Source organism: Bufo bufo, chromosome 2, assembly GCF_905171765.1.
Source record: "Bufo bufo chromosome 2, aBufBuf1.1, whole genome shotgun sequence".
NCBI classification, from domain to species: domain Eukaryota; kingdom Metazoa; phylum Chordata; class Amphibia; order Anura; family Bufonidae; genus Bufo; species Bufo bufo.
Genome location: NC_053390.1, coordinates 4642270 through 4656231, shown reverse-complemented (window position 1 = coordinate 4656231; position 13962 = coordinate 4642270). Strand labels below are relative to the sequence as shown.

The 13962-nt window shown below is 40.7% G+C and overlaps 2 protein-coding genes across 2 annotated transcripts; both read right to left on the bottom strand.

Moving 5' to 3' along the window:
• Positions 1-1178: 1178 nt before the first annotated feature.
• On the bottom strand, positions 1179-9521 carry LOC120992515 (serine/threonine-protein kinase SBK1-like). Its single transcript, XM_040421541.1, is given in 6 exon segments — positions 1179-1544; positions 1546-1764; positions 1865-2067; positions 2498-2666; positions 6873-6975; positions 9487-9521. Coding segments are annotated over 6 exon segments (1095 nt in total).
• A 591-nt stretch (positions 9522-10112) lies between these two features.
• LOC120992514 (serine/threonine-protein kinase SBK1-like) lies at positions 10113-11825 on the bottom strand. Its single transcript, XM_040421540.1, is given in 10 exon segments — positions 10113-10456; positions 10527-10556; positions 10559-10625; positions 10627-10656; positions 10658-10756; positions 10758-10838; positions 10840-10922; positions 11028-11180; positions 11183-11230; positions 11696-11825. Coding segments are annotated over 10 exon segments (1065 nt in total).
• Between the last annotated feature and the right edge of the window lie 2137 nt (positions 11826-13962).

Sequence of the window (13962 nt, the reverse complement as noted above, 5' to 3'; positions counted from 1 at the left end):
TTTTATGCAAAAAAATTCACTTTTTTGACCCAATTTTAGCAGTGTCATGAAGTACAATATGTGACGAAAAAACAATCTCAGACGGCCTGGATAAGTCAAAGCGTTTTAAAGTTATCAGCACTTAAAGTGACACTGGTCAGATTTGCAAAAAATGGCCAAGTCCTTAAGGTGAAATAGGGCTGAGTCCTTAAGGGGTTAAAAAGTTGGTTTTTTGAAAATTTCTAAAAAATTTCAAGATTTGCTTCTAAACTTCTAAGCCTTCTAACGTCCCCAAAAAATAAAAAGGTCCTTCCCAAAATGATCCAAACATCCAGCATATATTTGGGATCGGTGACTTTCCTTGTACTTTGCGGTTTGTACTCGTAGCCGTCCATGGTGCACTATGTGCTTCCACCTATCTAATTGCAATAGCATGCTGCATTTGATGTAGGAGTTTTAGGCCCTTGAGCTGTGATGCTGCTTTGGTATTTGGCCACCAGGTGTCCCCTTGGTCGGATTGTTTCTGTGTGGATCTGCTTTTAGTTTTTAATATTTAGATTTACACTTATTCAGCAGAAACATACTCTAGATCACGTCAATTTTTATTACAAAAGTTGCTCATTAATAACATCACTAAGGAAATGATTATACCAACCCCCGATGCTACAAAACATCACTAACAGAATCCATGCTCAAGCTCAACCCTCATCTTAATACCTAGGGGGACAAAATTGAGGACGCGAACCATGCATGAGTCTGTAGATTTGAGCACATACACCCATATGGAGAAGGTGGTGCTCTCCCTTAGCTTCCAAAGAAGATTTAGAAAATTGTCACCCGATGAAAGATTAAAAGGTTACTGCTGGCCATAATATAGCCATATATAAACACCCTATAGCAGAATCACAGCCGACCTTCCAGTCTTCAGTTCACGGACCTAAACCTGCATACAAATACCTGGGGCTAGGCTATTTTCATTCATCCAATTTCCACCTCTGCCCCAACATGGACTGATATCTCATCATCTATATGTATTGGTGGATTGAGGACATTATCCTTCAAATCCATTGGAGGTTCTTCTCTCTCAGACTCAAAGCTGTCAGAGGTCAAATAACAGGACATGGCACTTAGAAGAGAAGTGGTGGACACACTGCTGTCGGAGGCGTTTGTTGCAATCCTGGCAGACTCCTCAGACAAATTCACTTTGGTAGCATCTGCATGTCCAAGGTTCCTTCTGTTGACTCTGAGATTTGTTCTTTCCAGTATTCACCCAAGAACATCAAGACTTCAGTTGATTTGTCCCTCTTTTTACAGTCTATGGCTAAAAGACCATGGAACATCTTCACTACTCCAGGTGAAAGTCTTCTCCATGGTGCTGGTAGCTCAAGACTCTCAAAATTATTTTGCCATTCAACAAAACAATTATAGTCTTTGTCTGTGGAAACTGCTGACTGCCATGGAAAGTCACCCGTGAGCAAGCAGTAGAGAACAATACCAAAGGACCACACGTCCAGTGTGGCGTCTACAAGCAAAGTGCCCTGGTTGATGAGTTGGCTCATCTCCGGGGGCCATATATGAGATGCTGCCAGACCTGACTTTAGTTACTGTTCCTTTTAACCGTGAAAGACCAAAGTCAGTTAATTTAACACAGTGGCAGTCCTTATCAAACACCAGGATGTTTTCAGGTTTGATATCCAGATGCACCAGGCCTTTCCTGTCTATGAAGTCCAGGGCACTGGAGATCTGCACCGCACATCTCTTTACGATGTCTTCTGGAAGTCCACCCTGAAATGGGGAAGCAAACAAAGTCAAGAGAACAGAAGTATTATTACAACAAACAATGAAGGAATGTACTCCTCAAGGTATTTCAGGGACATCTACTTACATTGGGTGGAATAAGAGAGAAGAGATCACCAGCCACCGACAGCTCCTGGGAAAAGGCAAAGGAGTCTCCAGTCTTGAAGGCAATGCCATATGTTTCAATAATGTTGGGATGGGATGAGAGGAAGAAAGACATGCTGAACTCCTTGAGGAAGCATAATTTAGATGTTTTCTTCTTGTCCATGACCTTTAAGGCCATTTTTTGATCTGTTTATGATAAGAACATTGTTAATTGTACATTCATCTTATATAAATGGAATTAATGGTACTGTATATGGTAAAATCCTTAGTAGACTCCAGTCTCTTACCCATCCGTTCCCCTCCTAAGACTCTGTTATATAATGAAGCAAATTGATCTTGTTACCTGCACAATTTACATACTTTTGGCCCCATTTGCACCATATTTCCTTCATGCATACATCCTGGTAAATTCATTCACTTTCTCTAAAAATGTCCTAAACTCCATGATTAAGTTATAATTATGTCATGATCATAAAGGAGCTGTTCAGCGGGCCAAAATGGGCTAAGGTGGGTCATTGCTGCAGCCTGTATCACATTATTATAAGTTTAACATTCTGGACTAACCCCTTTATAAACTATTCCATAGCTATAGTGATGGATAATTATTCACACTGACCGGTTTTCTTGTCTTTTACCATGAGCACAGAACCATAGCCACCCTTTCCAAGCTCCTGTATGACATGGAAGATCTCCTGGAGATCTATCTTCTGTAGGCCCTTGGAAGCAATGGAGACAAGTCCTTCCAGGATAAGCTTCACTTCTTGTGTACTGGAGGTCATTGTGTCCTGAGAGACAATATAATTTTTTATGAACATCATGATACTTTTGACAATATCTATAGTGAGTGTGAATATATATTAATATAATGTAAACTAAAAAATAAATAAATTGCTTCATTGTAAATAATATTGTAATAATTACTTTGGAGAAAACAATGTTGAGTTGGGGATCAGTTGAAAATTCTTCAAAAATACTGAAGTCTTGTAGAGGTAGAAGTCGTTTATGGAAGCCAAGGAAGTCACTGACCACAGAAGGTAGGCTCCAGTTATATGATGGGAGGTAAGTTAAAACAAAGGGTCGTCGAGCTCCCTGATTGGCTGGGAGTTAATATGCAAGTTTTGTGTACATGACATCATCCGGCACTGAGTGGATTTGCATTTGAATGGCGTTACTACAGACTGAAGTAAAAGGAGGCATAAAGTCTATAGACTTCATTCTAGGCGTAGCCCATTCCTGGAAAAACCCTTCATTATCAGACATTCAAATTAAAACATCACTTCATTCAATCACTGCTGGAAGCCAAACTAAGTGCACCCTCTCCCCCCCACCCCAGGTAAGTGTCAGTCCACGACACCCTAAATCTAGATGACATGTTGTAAGGGGCTGAGCGGCTGAAGCTCACTGCTCACAATTACTGGTGGATTACAGAGTTGCTTTATTAATAGTAACACGTGTCAAAAGACACAATGAAAGCATAGCAAGGAGAACATGTATACAGGTTCAGGCTACATATAAAAACAGGAACCAGACAATAAAAAAATCTATAAAACTATTTTACACTCAATATAGTAGCATAAATAAACATAAATAGGGGGAAAAATGTTAAAAATAAACAAATAACACAATAAAAAGAAAAAATATATATGATGAGGCGAACTCATGTCTTGAAAAATAAGTCAATGTCCCAGATATCCAGATATATAATATTTTACTTACCTCCGTTGTTCGATGGTCTCATTGAGCCCCTCCAGCATTAGTGTCTGTAGCCAGAAGGTCAATAGGCCTCCCTATTGAGGAGCCTGGAGAAGCGGCTCCTCGTGGCCTCAGAAATCTGTTCCAGGATTATTAGTGTCAATGAGGTGGAATCTATATTGTGGACACTGGAGACCCTGGGAGTCGGTCTGCCAGCCTTGAGTCCACTTCCCTTGGAGGGTCCCATGTGCTTTCTCATACTTGTGCCTGCAATTGCACAACTTGCTGGTGGGCCTCATCACCTACCTGCCGCTCTACTGTAGTTCTCTAGTGCATGAATGCTTCACCATGGAGCGCTGTATTTTTTAAATTTATTTCACTAAGGGCTCATGCACGCAAGCATATTTTCTTTCCGTGTTTTTTTTTTGCGGTCTGTATGCGGAAGTATTCATTTCAATGGGTGAGCAAAAAAAAGAAACGGAAGTCACTCCGTGTGCATTTCGTTTACGCCAACAAATAGAACTTGTCCCTATTATTGTCCACATTACGGACAAGGATAGGACTGTTCTATTAGGGGCCAGCTGTTCCGTTCTGTAAAATATGGAAGGCACACGGAACGTCAACAGTATTTTTTGTGGATCTGTTTTTGCGGACTGCAAAACACATACGGTCGTGTGCATGAGACCGAAGTGAGATGTGGGCTCCTCTCTATTTCTAGGCTTGGGTTAAGAAATATCAAACGGGAGGGGTCAGAAGCTGCATCCAGGGCCACCTCTGTCACATTACAAGACCCCAGTAATATATATTTGGCAAATCGGGGGTTCTGTTTATGATTTTACACTGGGGGGACCAAGAGCTTCATGCTTTACCCCTGAACACTCAGTCTCAGTACCATCATCATCAAAAGGTCAATGTATTCCCATACCCGAATATTCTTGTTTGACTGGTTATGCGGCAAACATAAGTTATGTACCCTGTTAAAGGGAATATTAATTATTAATATTTTGGGATAATATCAATAATTAATATTCATAAATAGGCGTAAGTCGTCTATTGCTGACTCTGCTATTTATACTATAAATACTACTACCTGGCTTGCTATACCTTTCTGTGAACTACGTGCGACGGATTATTACGGCGGCGACCAAAAGGACTATAAACTGTATTTGAACAATAATAAAGTATTTATCAAAACAAGTCTACAATCTATTACTACTACATCTATATATATATATCAAAGGTTGTATAAATAGATATACATATAGACACACACCGCATACATAAACAACACTACAAAACCTAACTCCACTAACACAACACACTGTATAACTACAATTCCACCCCAAAATCTATCTAAATAGCACTTCAATAGCAGCACCTTCCCCCCTGGTGCAGCGCTGGTGGGCTATTTAAATCCGATGCTCTCACTCCCAGAGCAGCCCGCGCTGCAGGCAGTCCACGTGGGCTGGCGCGGTGATATGACGTCACCACAACATCCCGCCCGTCCTGTTGCGCGATTCCAGGCGGAGGATCGTTTTGATCCTCCCACCTGTGAAGTACCTGCACATCTCCGGCGCCGTAATTTCAGCACCTGAGGTCCGCTGCATTCAAGGGCATGGGAGCCCTTTGTTCCCATGTCTTTGTAATGCAAAACATCTCAGGCCCTGCCGGAGATGTGATCGAAGGGCAGGAATCTCTTTTGACCCGTCTGTCCTTTTGAAGTGACCGCAACTAGACATCTCCCTCCTGCAGGGCGCGCTGGTATGCTCCTGCAGGGGGATTCCCTCAGCTGGGGGGGCCCATGCTTGGGGGTATGCATGACCGCATTAAGAGATACATATATATATACTGTGTGTGTGTGTGTATATATATACATAGATGCAAGCAATAGAAATATATATACAGGGGGATAATGCATAACATATATCCCTACTGGCCATTATATATGTATATACTGTATGTATATTATAATGGAGACATATATACATATATATTTAAACCTCCCCTTCCCTCTACAATTTCCCTATTGTCGAGTATGTGACAATAAAGTTTGAGGGAAGAGTTGGGATGTATTTGCCCTCCTCAACCTCACTCACTGTTGGTAACTAGTGATGAGCTGCAGGGGCTATATTCGAATTCGCAATACTTCACGATATTTTTTAGAATATTCGTCATATATTCACGAATTTCGAGAATTCGAGATTATTTTATTGATGCAAAAAATCGGCAATGTAGAAAATAATGCGAATTCTTAACACGAAATACAGGCGTGGGTCACTTTGGCTACATTTTTCAAGCTGCAAGAAGAATTATGTGCTTCTCCTGAGACTGTAGAAAATGGTTGGCACGGCAGAACATTACAATAGCTTTATATGCAGATAGTCTAGTGCTCCAATATATTCGCGATTGCGCTAATCGGTCGGTAATTAGTATTATTTTTTCGCACTACGTTCAACTTCACATTTTAGCAGGACTGACTACAGATTACTGATTGGTGCACTAAGTATTGTTGTGAACTTGACATTGTTTCCTTCTCATTGGCCCACAAGCAAGAAGCAGAGAGGAATCGTGTGTTCAGATACAACAAAATGATGAATATTCGATATAACGAATATATAGCACTATATTCTAAATATTTGCGAATTCTCGAAGTGGCGATATTCACGATAAAATTCGCTATTCAAATATTTGTGCTCAACACTAATGGTAACAGTTCAGGAAGGACTGAAGTATTATCCAGCTCTTAGGTACCTAGACATCACCCCTCGTGGCTGTGACCTTTCCCTGCCCTTCACTGTAACCCAACATCTCCATCCACAGAATAAACCATCTTCGTCTTGCTCTGGAACTTTCTTGGCTCCAGAATGCTTTCATTTCTTCTGTCATTGTCGATTTTCAGGTATCTCACTGTCGTCTTTTATTGGTCAGACTCTGGGATGGCTTCACCCTCACATTCTCTATGTCGATCCACATAGCACCTCCTTCTTTCTGGGGCACGGTCCAACCGTAGAATGGCCTATTTTCAGCATAGGAGAGGTCCATTTTCAAAGTAGAAAAGGCCTCTTCCTGGGCATCAGACCAACCCTTGATTTAAAGCTCTTCTCCTCGGAGGAGTTCATAGAGAGGTTTTCGCTTTGTCAGCGAAATCCTCTTTGAACTCTCTCATAAAGTTGGCTACTCCCAGGAATTTTCTCCAAATCCTGTAAAGTGCCAGGCCTAGATAACTTTACAATGGCTTCCACTCGGGCTGCCATGATTTCTTTGGCTCCAAAAGAATTTTGGACCCCAAGGAAAGTTACCTCTGCTTTGGCCAAATTTGCCTTATGGGGATCAAATTGAGACCGACCCTGGCCAGGAGTCCCAACAGCTCTCTCAACAGAACCAAGTGCTCTTCCATGGTTTCTGTATGTAAGAGTAAGTCGTCCACGTATTGCAGAAGACATTCCGGCTGTGAAAACAAGCTCAGTATGTCTGCCAATGCCTGGTGAAAATACCTGGGACTGCTGTGGAACCCCTGAGGAGTGCACAAAACATGTACTGTTTGTTCCCCGCCCGTAAAGGCAAATTGTACCTGCAATTCTCCGTAGGTTCAATGGAAAAGAACCCATTGGCAACTTCTGTGGTCCAGAATACTCAACTTTTGCCGCTTATTCTGGCCATAATGTCGGGAGTCTGTGCCACTACCGAACGGACATTGGGGTGTACTTATTCAAGGGGTGTACTACTCAAGATAATCGCCCAAAACTGAAAAAACTATGGCTCTTTAGACTATGGAGACACTAAAACTTTTTTTTGGTTTTAAAAATGAAGTTATTGTATAAAACTTACATAAATAAAAAAAAAGGTATACATATTAGGTATCACCGCGTCCGTGACAACCTGCTCTATAAAATTACCACATGATCTAACCTGTCAGATGAATGTTGTAAATAACAAAAAAAAAAAACGTGCCAAAAAAGCTATTTCTTGTTACCTTGCCGCACAAAAAGTGTAATATAGAGCAACCAAAAATCATATGTACCCTAAACTAGTACCAACAAAGCTGCCACCTTATTCCGTACTTTCTAAAATGGGGTCACTTTTTTGGAGTTTCTACTCTAGGGGTGCAATCAGGGGGGCTTCAAATGGGACATGGTGTCAAAAAAAAACCAGTCCAGCAAAACCTGCCTTCCAAAACACCGTATGGCATTCCTTTCCTTCTGCGCCCTGCCGTGTGCCCGTACAGCGGTTTACGACCACATATGGGTGTTTCTGTAAACTACAGATAAGGGCCATAAATAATGAGTTTTGTTTGGCTGTTAACCCTTGCTTTGTTACTGGAAAAAAAATATTAAAATGGAAAATCTGCCAAAAAAGTGAAATTTTGAAATTGTATCTCTATTTTCCATTAAATCTTGTGCAACACCTAAAGGGTTAACAAAGTTTGTAAAATCAGTTTTGAATACTTGAGGGGGTGTAGTTTCTTAGATGGGGTCACTTTTATGGAGTTTCTACTCTAGGGGTGCATCAGGGGGGCTTCAAATGGGAACATTGTGTCAAAAAAAACAGTCCAGCAAAATCTGGCTTCCAATATCCATACGGCGCACCTTTCACTCTACGCCCCGCTGTGTGGCCGTACAGTAGTTTACGGCCACTTATGGGGTGCTTCTGTAAACGGCAGAGTCAGGGCAATAAAGATACCAGTCTTGTTTGGCTGTTAACCCTTGCTTTATTGGTGGAAAAAATGGGTTTAATATGGAATAATTAGGCAAAAAAATGAAATTCTCAAATTTCATCCCCCTTTTGCCAATAACTCTTGTGCAAACACCTAAAGGGTTATCAAAGTTTGTAAAATCAGTTTTGAATCCTTGAGGGTTGTAGTTTCTTAGATGGGGTCACTTTTAGGGAGTTTCTACTCTAGGGGTGCTTCTGGGGGCTTCAAATGGGACATGGTGTCAAAAAACAGTCAGCAAAATCAGCCCTCCAAAAACCAATCGGCGCTACCTTTTCACTCTTTGCCCTACTGTGTGCCCGTACAGTAGTTTACGGCCACTTATGGGGTGTTTCTGTAAACGGCTGAGTCTGGGCTAATAAAGATACAGTCTTGTTTAGCTGTTAACCCTTGCTTTTTTAGTGGAAAAAATGGGTTAAAATGGTAAATTAGGCAAAAAAATGAAATTCTCAAATTTCTTCCCCATTTGCCAATAACTCTTGTGCAATACCTAAAGGGTTAACAAAGCTTGTAAAATCAGTTTTGAATACCTTGAGGGGTTGTAGTTTATAGAATGGGGTCATTTTTTGGGCGGTTTCTATTATGTAAGCCTCGCAAAGTGACTTCAGACCTGTAGTGGTCCCTAAAAATTTGGTTTTTTGTAAATTTCTGAAAAATTTCAAGATTTGCTTCTAAACTTCTAAGCCTTATAACATCCCCAAAAATAAAATATCAATCCCAAAATGCTACATACATGATGTAGACATATGGGGTATGTAAAGTCAATCAAAATTTTTGGGGGTATTACTATGTATTACAGAAGTAGAGAAACTGAAACTTTGTAATTTGCAAATTTTTCAAAATTTTTGGTAAATATGGTATTTTTTTATGCAAAAAAATTAACTTTTTTGACCCAATTTTAGCAGTGTCATGAAGTACAATATGTGACGAAAAAACAATCTCAGAACGGCCTGGATAAGTCAAAGCGTTTTAAAGTTATCAGCACTTAAAGTGACACTGGTCAGATTTGCAAAAAATGGCCAAGTCCTTAAGGTGAAATAGGGCTGAGTCCTTAAGGGGTTAAAAAGTTGGTTTTTGAAAATTTCTAAAAAATTTCAAGATTTGCTTCTAAACTTCTAAGCCTTCTAACGTCCCCAAAAAATAAAAAGGTCCTTCCCAAAATGATCCAAACATCCAGCATATATTTGGGATCGGTGACTTACCTTGTACTTTGCGGTTTGTACTCGTAGCCGTCCATGGTGCACTATGTGCTTCCACCTATCTAATTGCAATAGCATGCTGCATTTGATGTAGGAGTTTTAGGCCCTGTGAGCTGTGATGCTGCTTTGTATTTGGCCACCAGGTGTCCCCTTGGTCGGATTGTTCTGTGAGGATCTGCTTTTAGTTTTTAATATTTAGATTTACACTTATTCAGCAGAAACATACTCTAGATCTCGTCAATTTTTATTACATAAGTTGCTCATTAATAACATCACTAAGGAATTGATTATACAACCCCCCGATGCTACAAAACATCACTAACAGAATCCATGCTCAAGCTCAACCCTCATCTTAATAACCTAGGGGGACAAAATTGAGGACGCGAACCATGCATGAGTCGGCTGTAGTTTTGAGCACATACACCCATATGGAGAAGGTGGTGCTCTCCCTTAGCGTCCAAAGAAGATTTAGAAGAATTGTCACCCCCGATGAAAGATTAAAAGGCTACTGCTGGCCATAATATAGCCATATATAAACAGCCCTATAGCTGTATCACAGCCGACCTTCCGTCTTCAGTTTCACGGACCTAAACCTGCATACAAATACCTGGGGCTAGGCTATTTTCATTTCATCCAATTTCCACCTCTGCCCCAACATGGACTGATATCTCATCATCTATATGTATTGGTGGATTGAGGACATTATCCTTCAAATCCATTGGAGGTTCTTCTCTCTCAGACTCAAAGCTGTCAGAGGTCAAATAACAGGACATGGCACTTAGAAGAGAAGTGGTGGACACACTGCTGTCGGAGGCGTTTGTTGCAATCCTGGCAGACTCCTCAGACAAATTCACTTTGGTAGCATCTGCATGTCCCAAGGTTCCTTCTGTTGACTCTGAGATTTGTTCTTTCCAGTATTCACCCAAGAACATCAAGACTTCAGTTGATTTGTCCCTCTTTTTACAGTCTATGGCTAAAAGACCATGGAACATCTTCACTACTCCAGGGTGAAAGTCTTCTCCATGGTGCTGGTAGCTCAAGACTCTCAAAATTATTTTGCCATTCACAAAACAATTATAGTCTTTGTCTGTGGAAACTGCTGACTGCCATGGAAAGTCACCCGTGAGCAAGCAGTAGAGAACCAATACCAAAGGACCACACGTCCAGTGTGGCGTCTTACAAGCAAAGTGCCCTGGTTGTTGAGTTGGCTCATCTCCGGGCCATATATGAGATGCTGCCAGGACCTGACTTTAGTTACTGTTCCTTTAACCGCGTGAAAGACCAAAGTCAGTTAATTTAACACAGTGGCAGTCCTTATCAAACACCAGGATGTTTTCAGGTTTGATATCCAGATGCTACCAGGCCTTGCCTGTCTATGAAGTCCAGGGCACTGGAGATCTGCACCGAACATCTCTTTACGATGTCTTCTGGAAGTCCACCCTGAAATGGGGAAGCAAACAAAGTCAAGAGAACAGGAAGTATTATTACAACAACAATGAATGTAGGAATGTACTCCTCAAGGTATTTCAGGGACATCTACTTACATTGGGGTGGAATAAGAGAGAAGAGATCACCAGCCACCGACAGCTCCTGGGAAAAGGCAAAGGAGTCTCCAGTCTTGAAGGCAATGCCATATGTTTCAATAATGTTGGGATGGGATGAGAGGAAGAAAGACATGCTGAACTCCTTGAGGAAGCATAATTAGATGTTTTCTTCTTGTCCATGACCTTTAAGGCCATTTTTTGATCTGTTTATGATAAGAACATTGTTATTGTACACATTCATCTTATATAAATGGAATTAATGGTCTGTATTATGGTAAAATCCTTAGTAGACTCCAGTCTCTTTACCCATCGGTCCCCTCCTAAGACTCTGTTATATAATGAAGCAAATTGATCTAGGTCACCTTGCTCAATTTCATACATTTGGCCCCATTTGCACCATATTTCCTTCATGCATACATCCTGGTAATTTCATTCACTTTCTCTATAAAAGTCCTAACTCCATGATTATGTTATATTTATGTCATGATCATAAAGGAGCTGTTTCAGCCGGGCCATAATGGGCTAAGGTGGGTCATAGCTGCAGCCTGATCACATTATTATAAGTTTAACATTCTGGCCTACCCCTTTAAAAACTATTCCATAGCTATAGTGATGGATAATTATTCACACTGACCTGGTTTTCTTGTCTTTTACCATGAGCACAGAACCATAGCCACCCTTTCCAAGCTCCTGTATGACATGGAAGATCTCCTGGAGATCTATCTTCTGTAGGCCCTTGGAAGCAATGGAGACAAGTCCTTCCAGGATAAGCTTCACTTCTTGTGTACTGGAGGTCATTGTGTCCTGAGAGACAATATAATTTTTTATGAACATCATGATACTTTTGACAATATCTATAGTGAGTGTGAATATATATTAATATAATGTAAACTAAAAAATAAAATAAATTGCTTCATTGTAAATAATATTGTAATAATTACTTTGGAGAAAACAATGTTGAGTTGGGATCAGTTGAAAATTCTTCAAAAATACTGAAGTCTTGTAGAGGTAGAAGTCGTTTATGGAAGCCAAGGAAGTCACTGACCACAGAAGGTAGGCTCCAGTTTATATGATGGGGGGTAAGTTAAAACAAAGGGTCGTCGAGCTCCCTGATTGGCTGGGAGTCAATATGCAAGTTTTGTGTACATGACATCATCCGGCACTGAGTGGATTTGCATTTGAATGGCGTTACTACAGACTGAAGTAAAAGGAGGCATAAAGTCTATAGACTTCATTCTAGGCGTAGCCCATTCCTGGAAAAACCCTTCATTATCAGACATTCAAATTAAAACATCACTTCATTCAATCACTGCTGGAAGCCAAACTAAGTGCACCCTCTCCCTCCACCCCAGGTAAGTGTCAGTCCACCGACACCCTAAATCTAGATGACATGTTGTAAGGGCTGAGCGGCTGAAGCTCACTGCTCACAATTACTGGTGGATTACAGAGTTGCTTTATTAATATAACACGTGTCAAAAGACACAATGAAAGCATAGCAAGGAGAACAATGTATACAGGTTCAGGCTATACATAAAAACAGGAACCAGACAATAAAAAAATCTATAAAACTATTTTTACACTCAATAGTAGCATAAATAAACATAAATAGGAAAAATGTTAAAAATAAACAAATAACACAATAAAAAGAAGAAAATATATATGATGAGGCGAACACATGTCTTGAAAAATAAGTCAATGTCCCAGATATCCAGATATATAATATTTTACTACCTCCGTTGTTCGATGGTCTCATTGAGCCCCTCCAGCATTAGTGTCTGTAGCCAGAAGGTCCAATAGGCCTCCCTATTGAGGAGCCTGGAGAAGCGGCTCCTCGTGGCCTCAGAAATCTGTTCCAGGATTATTAGTGTCAATGAGGTGGAATCTATATTGTGGACACTGGAGACCCTGGGAGTCGGTCTGCCAGCCTTGAGTCCACTTCCCTTGGAGGGTCCATGTGCTTCTCATACTTGTGCCTGCAATTGCACAACTTGCTGGTGGGCCTCATCACCTACCTGCCGCTCTACTGTAGGTCTCTAGTGCATGAATGCTTCACCATGGAGCGCTGTATTTTTAAAATTTATTTCACTAAGGGCTCATGCACGCAAGCGTATTTTCTTTCCGTGTTTTTTTTTTGCGGTCTGTATGCGGAAGTATTCATTTCAATGGGTGAGCAAAAAAAAGAAACGGAAGTCACTCCGTGTGCATTTCGTTTACGCCAACAAATAGAACATGTCCTATTATTGTCCACATTACGGACAAGGATAGGACTGTTCTATTAGGGGCCAGCTGTTCCGTTCTGTAAAATATGGAAGGCACACGGACGTCAACAGTATTTTTTGTGGATCTGTTTTTGCGGACTGCAAAACACATACGGTCGTGTGCATGAGACCGAAGTGAGATGTGGGCTCCTCTCTATTTCTAGGCTTGGGTTAAGAAATATCCAACGGGAGGGGTCAGAAGCTGCATCCAGGGCCCCTTTGTCACATTACAAGACCCCAGTAATATATATTTGGCAAATCGGGGGTTCTGTTAATGATTTTACACTGGGGACCAAGAGCTTCATGCTTTACCCCTGAACACTCAGTCTCAGTACCATCATCATCAAAAGGTCAATGTATTCCCATACCCGAATATTCTTGTTTGACTGGTTATGCGGCAAACATAAGTTATGTACCCTGTTAAAGGGAATATTAATTATTAATATTTTGGGATAATATCAATAATTAATATTCATAAATAGGCGTGAGTCGTCTATTGCTGACTCTGCCTATTTATACTATAAATACTAACTACCTGCTTGCTATACCTTTCTGTGAACTACGTGCGACGGATTATTACGGCGGCGACCAAAAGGACTATAAACTGTATTTGAACAATAATAAAGTATTTATCAAAACAAGTCTACAATCTATTACTACTACATCTATATATATAT